General features: G+C 31.1%; 3 protein-coding genes across 3 annotated transcripts in view; 1 reads left to right on the top strand and 2 right to left on the bottom strand.

The window, feature by feature from the left end:
• LOC106111723 (phosphoinositide 3-kinase regulatory subunit 4) overlaps positions 1–2308 on the top strand; it is a 22074-nt gene extending 19766 nt beyond the window's left edge. The window contains exons 25-26 of the mRNA XM_013293866.1: positions 1136–1299; positions 2086–2308. Coding sequence (XP_013149320.1) covers positions 1136–1299; positions 2086–2293 — 372 coding nt within the window. The 3' untranslated portion in view covers positions 2294–2308. The remainder of the gene's footprint in view (positions 1–1135; positions 1300–2085) is intronic.
• Positions 2309–4098: 1790 nt separating this feature from the next.
• On the bottom strand, positions 4099–5196 carry LOC106111774 (CCAAT/enhancer-binding protein gamma-like). The gene is made up of 2 exons (XM_013293924.1): positions 4805–5196; positions 4099–4513 (listed from the first exon to the last, which is right to left on the bottom strand). Exons 1-2 carry the CDS (start codon positions 4916–4918, stop codon positions 4262–4264), a joined length of 366 nt encoding a protein of 121 aa, XP_013149378.1. The 5' UTR covers positions 4919–5196; the 3' UTR covers positions 4099–4261.
• A 4990-nt stretch (positions 5197–10186) lies between these two features.
• The window catches only part of LOC106111722, a 47423-nt gene continuing 46550 nt past the window's right edge, over positions 10187–11059 (bottom strand). The window contains exons 14-15 of the mRNA XM_013293865.1: positions 11013–11058; positions 10187–10432 (exon numbers count right to left, since the gene is read on the bottom strand). Coding sequence (XP_013149319.1) covers positions 10304–10432; positions 11013–11058 — 175 coding nt within the window. The 3' untranslated portion in view covers positions 10187–10303. The remainder of the gene's footprint in view (positions 10433–11012; position 11059) is intronic.

The following is an 11059-nucleotide window of genomic DNA, read 5'->3' as shown; positions in this document are numbered from 1 at the left end:
CACACACACACACACACACACACACACACACACGAAGACATGCACGCACGTACACATGCGCTAAAAAATGCAAACACAGACGCACGCACGTACGCATAGGCATTAGGTATGCACGTACGCACACGCACACATACATACAAAACACTGAATAGCCTAAAAAATAGAGATGTATATGTATATATGATATATATGTAAAACACTTCATTCGAAAGTAACTACAAATTTTAATTATTTAAAACTATTGATGCGTAGTAATAAAACAAATTAAGATTAGTTTTAAGTCGTATTTGCTTTTTATATTCCCTACTTTTAATTTAAAGACAAATTTTCTTTTATGTCATCTGCAACATTATCAGCGTTGAAAAAATATATAGTAAGCTGTGTTCTTTTAGAATCATTTGTACATAACAAAATCATCTAAATCTAGACGATTTTGCGATAAATAGTGATAAAAATTCATCTAAACTTTCACATTTATTTTACTTCTTACTAATATCCAGAACGGATATCCACAGATGTAGAACATAGTCTGGAAGAACACATAATGTCGCCAGCTAACAACATCCCCACTGAGGGGCTCGGAGCCTACCCTAAGGGTGATTAGGCCATAGTCAACCACGCTGCACTGCGGGTTGACTTCACAGATATGTAATTACTAGCTGTTACCCGTGACTTTGTCCGCGTGGTATTAGAAAACAGACGAACTATGTAAATAACAAAAAAACTACGTGTCCCTTGGGAACCGGACTTTTTTCGGTGATGAACCTTATCCCACGTGTACTCCAGACTTTGTTTTATATCTGTGCCAAATTTCAGTAAGATATGTTGAACCGTTGCAGAATTATCTAGTCAACATTAAAATACAAAATAAATGAATCCCACGGGAACCGTAACTATTTCCGGGATAAAAATAGCCTATGTGTCCTTCCAGACTATGCTCTAAACCTGAGCCAAATGGGGATCTGTTCAGCCGTTTAGGCTACAAACTCTAACAAACATCCATCCATCTAAACTTTCGCCTTTATATTAGTATGAATAAGTGCTTCTCAAGTTTTTTTCACGCACTAAAAAGTTCCCATTTATGACAAATTATTAGAAAACTACCATTTTATTCTTCAAATTTGCTATAAACCAGGCGTGTCAGTACCTAAGCGCGGCGTACTGCGGCGCGGGGTTCCTGGTGACTGGGGGCAGCGACCAGCGGCTGCGCTACTGGGACCTGCAGCAGCCCGAGGACTCCTACGTGCTGCTGCACGCGCCGCACGACCAGCTCCGCCCGCCAGGAGCCATCAAGTATAGGTATACTTTACAAGACATATTTTCACCTCATCTTCCACCTTATCCTACTCTTGTACGGCGCAATGTTTTTGTTTTGTTATTTATTTATTTATTTATTTATTTATTTATTTATTGGTGATAACCACTCAGTATATGTGCTGATCTTCCGTGGCTTTTAAAATAGATGGCACACATGTTTTACACATAACAAACTCATTCTCCATTACAAAATAAAATGTACATTGTCACAATATAATTTTGACATAAGCATGTGATAACGTGACAAATTTAAACAACAAAGTAATATTTTAGCGCGCATTGGCAGAAATCACGAACTAAATACACACAGGGTACAGGGTATGATTTTATGTTTTATGTGCTGGATTTTTGTGTAGAAAATAAAAGTGTTTTTAATTTAAATTTAAAAGAGTTAACAGATTTTTGTCCTCAAAATAACTCTATCATACGTCATCTCATCACTCCCTTAATCATGTCACCTTTTACGCAATACATCCATCTCTTTCTACGTCTACACTTCTACCGTTACAGTATATATGTGTTCTTCCAGACTATGCCAAACTTGAACGAAATCCATTCTGCAGTTTAGATCCATCCATCCATCTAAACTTTCGCATTTATAATATCAGTATGATTAGTATGTCGACTTTCATTTATCACTTTTAAAAGAATAAAAACCGTATAACATAACCCAAGCTCTGTTATAATATACCTTTCTAATGCCGACAAAAATCAAATCGGTTCATTTTTCGTTTATATACAAATGTTTATTTTAAAACATTATTTCAGGAGTAGAATAATAGACGGAACAACAGTAATACAGGAGTGTTCTAAAGTGAGTCCGAACGCGTCCGTCGCCGACGACAACGTGTACCGCAGCGTGGAGTCGCGCTCCTTCCATCACACCGCACCCATCACAGACATCACCGCCGTCGAGGGGAACAAATATTACCTCGTCAGTTCCTCCGCTGACGGTGTGATTAATGTCTGGAAATAAATACTTTCGACTACATTATTGTTTACTTTTAATTCATATTATAGCTTTGATATATTGTCCGTTGGTATCCCAAATTGATAGTGTGATCTGTGCGTTTTTATTTCTATAAGCTTATATGGAGGTGGACTGCTCGATTTTTAGTTGTGCAACTAAAAAGTTGGATTGGCTACAAAATAATCGATAAAAGTTATGTGATTTTATGGTCGAGCCCGCTCTTTATTTAAAAAATTGCGCTTTAAACAATTGAAATAAGGTTTAATTTTACTTTGCAACTCTTAAAGTCTTAGCTTAAAAGAAAAAAGATTCCTTATTACAATGACATTAAGCTCAATTTAATTATATTCCTTTTAGGCTTGGACTAGGACTCTTGATAAATAAGACGTGAAAAGTAACATTAAACCTTATTTCGATTACGTAAAATTCAATTTTGTATGTATTGTTTGTGTATGCTCTGCTCCAGTTTGTGAAAGGACCATTATCTTTGGAGAATAGATCGTCTATACATTATGTAGTAATTTTCATTATAAACATAGGCAATAATGTAATAAATTATTAATATAAATTTCCAGTATTTGTTTACTATTGATTTTTCACTGCTGAAATATAAACACTGTTGTCGTTTTCTCTAGAAAAGAGAGGATTTTATTGATGTTTCAGCAGTGAAACTTCGCTATTATGTATAGTGTTTTGTACTACTTAAGTAGATTATATTGTAAATAAATGAATTGTAAAGACTGTTCATTATTGTTTGATTTCATCACCTATATCCCCATAGAGGTGCTTGGATTATTATATTTACTACCAACTTTCAAATCAAATACAAGTAATTAGATATCATGGTCCAAGATACAACGTAGAGCCCAAGACAGAGCAAGCTGGCGGCGTACTGTGGACGCCCTCTGCCCCACTTTAGGGACATAGGAATAGAAGAGAGAGGGAGAGAATTAGAGATATAAATTACTATTTCCTAATAAAGTAATTATCTGTTATATGTTTTCTTATATTAAAATACAAAAGTGAGTATATTAAGATTTCTTTTTATAAAAACAGGAAATTATTGTGAATAAAACAAGATGATTTGCTTATAAAAATTATATTTTCTCTTAAATTACAATAAACTTAATTACTAAAAGGCATATATTTATTACTATACATACAAAGAGATTCAAAAATATATAGAGGAGGCAAAGTTGACTCTTCACTTGTGACATTTTTCGCATAACTAACACATAGATCCTCAAAATTGAATTGATCTGATATTAGTATCTTTTAGAGAAAGTACTGATGATAAAATTTTGATAACAATGCCTTGTCTATATATTTTTTTAAAGTCTTTATGTACAAATAAAATATACATTTCACTAAGAATATTGCATTGATAATTTTGAGTAAATTAAAAATTAAAAAACTCAAAAGTTTGCTGTTATACTACATAGTTATTTCGACATTTTATTTGAGAATTTTGATTATTTATTTTGTTTTAAGGTAAAAGATATCACCAACTAACCAAATAACCAATGCAGAAGTTTTACCCAAACCGTAAATAAAACTAACTCTAACAAATGATATGATTACAAATGATTTAGAAATATCATAAATTGCACAATAATAAAGCATGTGGCAATAAAGAAATTTCAAATAATAAAGCTAATGAACAAAAAATGCATTGTCATATGTACCCTGTAAGAAATTCCACATTTAAACTTAACCCAGTTTTCACTAAAGAAACATACACAAAAATCTATTCTCTCTGATTAAGATACCTATGGTTTCTGCTTATTCTGATTTTGATAATTTTGATTTGATAATGAAAACAAAGTTATTTTAAGCTGGAATACTTAGACAATATATTGCAAATTCAATTGACCAACCCACCATGGCAAGTAACATAATTTATTGATATCATTGAAATAAAAAAGCAAACTATTAAATTATAGTTTTCCGAGAACCAAGAGTGAAATTTTCAATTCATTTACTACTTTTTCCAGATTTCTTATCATCTTGTACATCATCTAAAAGCTTTTCTAAATCTAATCCAGCAAATTTTGAGTTCTGTGAATTTGATGCATATTCCAGGAACAAGTCTTTCAAGAATTGGAGATCTTTTGTTAATGTTTTCACTTTTTCTTCCAGCATTTGATTTTCCGCTTTCAATTTGTTCACTCGGGTAAATGTTTCCTGTGTTCGTTGCTTTGATTTGAATCTGCTCTTCTTAACTGCCTGTAAGTTATTGCACAATATAATTTAAAACAATTGCAACATTATTGGGTAATAACATCATTAGACTTTAAATTAAACATTAAGATAGAGACTGAAATTTAATGAAAAACACAACAAACCTGTATAGATTGTATTTGACCCTTTTTATAACTGTCTTAACAATTTAAAAATCTTTAGTCAAATGTTCAAGCATGTTCTTTTTGGAATTAGGACTTGATTCAACCCTAGCTCCTATGCTCTTAAGTAGTAAGTATAAGATGAGATTATTTTAAGATTTAAGATACTTCATACCTCATTGTTCCTGTCTCTTCGTCTCCTGTAATCATCATCCTCGTCGTCAGCATCGCTGAGACCTCGTTTGGGTCGCTTTTCCGGCGGCATCGAATTGAAATCATCCAATAACATCAAAAGAATTAACTGCTTTGTAGCAAAATGCGCTCACTTATTACTCTTCAAGACTGTTTATAACAGAATCGAAAAATATGACGCAATATTTTTAATGAACTGGGTTTTCCCTTTTCCTTACGCTTACACTTGGTATAAAATTATGGATAATTAAGAACTTTTCGTCTTTTACTCAAATCCTCTTCTTTTATTTAGCTTAAATTAAACTAGAAAAGTAAAAATATAAACAATATAAAAAGGGCTTTGTAAAGGCGATGACGTGTTTGACGTCATTTGATAACCAAAGATTATAGAGGAAAGCCATGCAGTTGACGTCTAATGTCAATGTGACAAAAACAGATAAGAAATACTCGCTTCGAAAAACATATTTACTCTATGATTACCGCTAAACCATCTACTGTTATGAAAACGGTAACAAGAATAAAGTATATTGAAGCTTATGGCTCCAAGTTATTTATTATTAACCTTTTCAAGTACTACTTGCCATCGGAGGCAGATATGTTTATCAATATTCGCATTTTGAAACATTGGAAAGTCATTGGGAAATAGAAAATAAAACAACTTGTCATATCAGATCATAATATAATTCATTCATCGCAATAAATCTCTAACAATGTAAGTAAATCTTATTTACACAAATAATGGAAGCATCGTATGCTGAACAATCTAATACTGTAACGCTACATTACATAATCGTAAGGGAACAGAAATTCAAAAGTTTTATTCTTATTTTAAGCTTCATTAGTGACCAGACTTTGAATATTTGATACTTAATGTGCAAATTAAGTTTTACTGACCATAAACAAAGAAATCTTTTTAATACTCTCACAATACCGCTTATAATATGCAAAATTTAACATTTATTATCTTAATTTGGTCAATAATATATTAAATGTTTAGGCCTGAACATGCTAAATAAGTTTAGATCTCAATTTGCACACTAAGTTATCTCATTTTCTATCAAATTTAACATTAAAACTATAGTTGAAGACTAAAATTTAACAATCTATCGAAAATTCATACGAAATATCAAATATTTTACAAGAGAAACAGATAGATTTTAAAAATTGAAGAGCACAACACACACACATACATTAACACACAATTATTTAATAATTTCATATACTTAACATATCACAGAATATGCGATATATTAGAACACACGATTGGAATTATTTGCTTGTGAATTTCCCATTTATATCAACAAAAATAGGCTATAATATAATAAGAAATTTTAACTTATTAAATAAATTACGGGAGCAAGATTTGGTTTCCACTTGAAGTTAATGCCTCAGTTTTTTTATTATTTTCTTCCATTATAAAATAGACACAATGCTGTAAGATGTAAGCTTTAAAGTAAAAAGAATATATAAGCAATATTCGCACAGATTAAAAGATGTTTTAGTAACCATCGACAACTACTGCATATTATTGCTGCAAAAACATGTGCGGCTGTGTGCTTACATACAAAATAGATAAAAAATAGAACACTGTAACTATTATTGTCAAACAAATGCAATAGCTACATTTAAAAACGATAATACAGTCACAAATCACTATTTTTAGTATTTACCATACTTCCGTATGCCTCGTTTACATTTAGCCAGTACAGTTCAACAGCGCTGATTTAGGACGCCACTGGCGTACTTTATCGACTTAATGTAAACCAAGCATAATATCTGAAGTTTTAACTAAAGACGGATGACAGATATTGCTGTATCGTCTATCTCGCTCTAACGCATTTGTCTCACTTTCCTCGATGCGTTTGGTTTTAAAACTTCATTTAAAGAAATATTGTAATTACTATACTATTACGAAGTCCGGTCTATTGAAATATTTACATTTAAATTTACAGTTGTTGCGCTATATTCTGAGTTAATAATAAACTATATTTAATTATTATGCATTATTATTAAAATTCCTTTCGTTTTATTATATTGTCTGTCCGTTTTATTCAATTGCTTGAAGAAATTGCTAATAAAGCAATTAATTGAATCTATGTTTCGGAAGAGTCGTTAAAATGTAATATTTACTTCGGCTGAATGTTGAGTTTATATTTTTGGCACATAAATATAGTACAGATTTTTTTACTCCTTTGGGAATATTCTCCGGTTTTAGTTATGTATGTCCGTCACTAAAAACCTCGTAAGCAAAGACAGTTGTATTATTTTGGTTCCTTACGTTTAAATTCTTAAACTATTAATAACTTAATCTAAAACGATTGATAAATACATATTTATTAAGTTTTATAATCTATGAACAATGACAAATCCGTAACAGGAACATTTTTATAAATAAATATCTTCTCAGAAGCAACGTACATAGAGTATGCTAAATAGAGTTGACACTCTGTGTTTGCTTACTCTATGTCACTTTGTAAATGGTTATACTTTTAAAGTCATCATAGCAAATTATTTGGTTTTTAATGGAAATGTGAAATTATAACAAACCTTTTTAAACGATTTTCTTTTAAAATACCAATAGAGTAGATATAATTTCGCATTTCCATTTGATGTGACTACATTTCGAACATGATTTACAAACAGTTTAATTTTAAAAACAATGACATAAGTAAAATTTCCAATAACAAGAAAAAAAAAAATTTATCCAAACAAATGAATGTAATCAGTTGCTGTAAAAGTATTGTAACAGTCAGACTGTATATGGTTTCTACTGCATAAAAATATAGGTCATCACTATTTTAATAAATCAAATAGAATTTATTATATTAAATTATTTAAACCACTTATTAGTGGACTTAATTTAAATTGTTTTTCAAATATTCTTTATTTGTTATAATTGAATCGACGCTATTACGTAATGTGTTGTCTATTCTATGGCTTACAATAAGCAATTGAAATGAGCAAGTCGGCAATTGAAAATAAACGTTGTGTACACTTAAGACTCAAAATCACACAATCCGTATACATATTAATTTTACAATAAAAAATAAATGCAACAATAAGGCCTTGTCCCACCAAATTGTAAATTGTCTGATAAAAATCCAACGTGTAAAATATGTGATGGAAATATTGGTTTTCTTTCTCTTAATTGAAAGTGACGTCATTTTTAAGCTATTTGAGCCTCTAACAGCCAGTTGTGGGACAGGCTTTAAATTTCCAATATAACACGACAAATCTGAGTTTGTCACTATCGTTTTATATCAGATAGCAACTAATTAAAATCGAACATGCAATACTTATCACAATTTAATAAAATTGAATTCATGTAATTTTTGGTTATATAACTAATAACTAACAAATTGATTAATTAAAATTTTAAATAAATCTATTGCAGTAGAAACCAGAGATAACGTTATTTAATATAATTATTTTCGATTTAATAATGTTTTAAGTCTAAGCTCGCATATTGTACGTTGAAGATAAACGTATAAATTAGAATAAAGTTATCCCATAACCTAGGCCCCAAGGAGTGAGAAGCCTACCCTAAATTAGGGGTGTCTAGGCCTCAGTCAACCACCCTAGACAACTTTCCTCTACCGTAAGAACTTAGAAAAAAGTACATAAGAACTCGTAATAAAGTAATCATTAAAAGTTATGAACTTTATAACAAAACCACGTCTTAAAAACTTTTTACATGCTTTAGTCGAATTCAATTGAAGTACGTTTTTGACATTTTACTGTCTCCCAATATTTATTGTCTATGGTTTTATTTTATAATGCTTCGGTGTTAAAATTGATGATACAAATGTATGTTTTCAAATAAATCTTTAAATACAGCCTTAAAGGTAAAATTAAATAAGTTTGTTGTTATTCATTTTTTTATATGAGAAGGGGACAAACGAGCGACGGGAACACCAAGGTGGTCAACGACGCCCATAGACATCCGCAACACTAGAGGAACTATAGATGCGTTGCCGGCCTTTGAGGGAATTGTAGGCTCGCTAATTTAATTGAATTCGGCTATACAGTTAACTAATAATTATTCAAACAACTAAATTGATATATTTTTGTGTTTAAATTCGATATAACAATTTTGTCGTTACCAATAAAAGAAAAAAACTTAACTGTTTTGAAAATCGACAAGATTACTAACATCAGCCAATCATAACATTTTTGTAGCTTACCTGTCACTGTCAAGTATAACCTAAAAATTTTTACTTATAGATATATATAAGATAATTAGGCATATTTTAATTCTTCATTTTGAACCAACGTTTTATATCTTAGATTAGTCTATAACCTATCTAGATCTTAACTAGTGAACTAGTTTAGTCATTATTCGATATCATAGACTATATTTGTCAAAGATCAATCAGACGTCACAAATTACAGATAAAAAATCAAGATATTCTCTTAACACTGCAGTGGCACTTTTTTAATATTGCCATTTCTTACATTCTCTTTGATAAAATAAAAACAGCAATATTTATGTGCCACTACAGTCGAAAGAGAGTAAAAGAGATCATTTTCGGCAGTATGAACTTTAAATCAGTTTTAAATACAGATAATATCTAATATCAGCATACTAATCGATATTAGTTCGAGTATTAAATCAATGTTGCCATTATTAAAATCTTAATTTGACATTTGAAAGTCTTACTCAAATACCTAAGTCATTAATTTTTATGAACACAGCCTACACTTAATTTTATAACGATTAGGAGAAAAAGATACGAGATACGAGAATAGCATTGGTACATTGCGATTTGTTTAAACAATTATTGATAAATTATTGCTTCAGTGGAGGTGAAGAAATATTCAAATTACCATATTGTCAAAGTTAAATGTATAATTTTTATCATTTGAGATTTGATTACTGAGAAAATTGACAGTATAACCCGACAAGGATATCTCACCGGTGGGTATAAGCTAAACTAAATTATGAAAACTTTATAACCTCTGTTAAAATAAAAAAGTGTCACATGATGACATCTATACTAATATTATAAAGAGGAAAGATTTGTATTTTTATATGTATTGAAATTACTCAAAAACTACTGGGCCGATTTTAAAAATTAACCATTTAAAAGCTATGTTATCAGTGATTAAAATAGGCTGTTTTTTTATTATTTTTAATAACACGGGGGCGGATTCGCAAGCAACAACTAGTATTCTACATATAAGTGCGTTTAACATATTTTCTGACAGAAATTACTGCGATATGCTCTTACCAGGTTAGATATCCCCGTTTGATTATATTTTTTAGTGAAAATATCATTTGACACACATTACGGTTGTCGCATTAACGTTCAGCTTTGACTAAACTATCGCACAACTGATCGATTGTCGATTTGCAGCCAATTCAACTGTTTAGTTGTACAACTAAAAATCGAGTAAATCCATATAAGCTGATAGAAATCAAAACGAGGTAAACAGTTGTGCGAATTAGTTACAGCGCTCTTAAAATTATATATGTACCGTTTCACTGCGGAGGTTGCATTTGAGTCTTGCGACATTGACACAGCCATTTTATAATACGTGCATTACGTTCTACAACGCTCGGAGGCTCAGTGTTACGATAGATCTGTTTCTGAACTCCTGGACCTTGGACCTGAAATATACAATCCATAGTATTATAATAAAGCGTAAACACACTTCTTTGTTGCCCAAGATGTCAGCTATTACACCATATTTTTGAATAATTCTTTTTTTAATAAAAAGCCCTACACTTACTACATGCTTTAGGCTATATATTTCACGCTATTAGACTTAGGGGCTAAATAAACTGTAAAAAATATTCACGTGGGAAAGGGACTATGAACTACAAGCTGCCAACATTAAGGACGCAAAGTTATTTTAGTAACAGTTACGTCACGCTTTAGGCTATATATTTTCATGCCATAAAACTTAGGAGGTAAATATTTTGGATAAAAACCCTAATGTGGGAAAGAGACCATAAGTTGCTGCCAACATCAAGGAAGCAAGACTGTCAAGGTTTGTAATGTCATGTCATTTTGACATTTGCTATTGATGATTTGACAAATGTAAACAATAAAATAGAATTTTCATAATTTCATGCGGATGAAGCCGCACGTGAATAGCTAGTAATAAATGCCACCATTTTTTAACAACGTACAAGAACAGAGCGGAAAAGAAAAGAGAATAAAATCACGTCTTTAACCAATTCTTACCGTATAGTCAGCAGCATTAGCGAGCTGGTTGGAGTCCACAGTGGAAG

This window comes from Papilio polytes, unplaced genomic scaffold (genome assembly GCF_000836215.1).
Source record: "Papilio polytes unplaced genomic scaffold, Ppol_1.0 DF824146.1, whole genome shotgun sequence".
NCBI classification, from domain to species: Eukaryota; Metazoa; Arthropoda; class Insecta; order Lepidoptera; family Papilionidae; genus Papilio; species Papilio polytes.
The sequence above is the reverse complement of the archived record's forward strand: the minus strand, read 5'-3'. Positions and strand labels throughout refer to the sequence as shown.

Coding starts and splice junctions, on each gene's coding strand:
- LOC106111774 (XM_013293924.1), bottom strand. CDS start 4,918: ATGTTATTGGATGATTTCAATTCGATGCCGCCGGAAAAGCGACCCAAA. Junction 4,514..4,804: donor GAAGAGACAGGAACAATGAG/GTATGAAGTATC, acceptor AATAACTTACAG/GCAGTTAAGAAGAGCAGATT.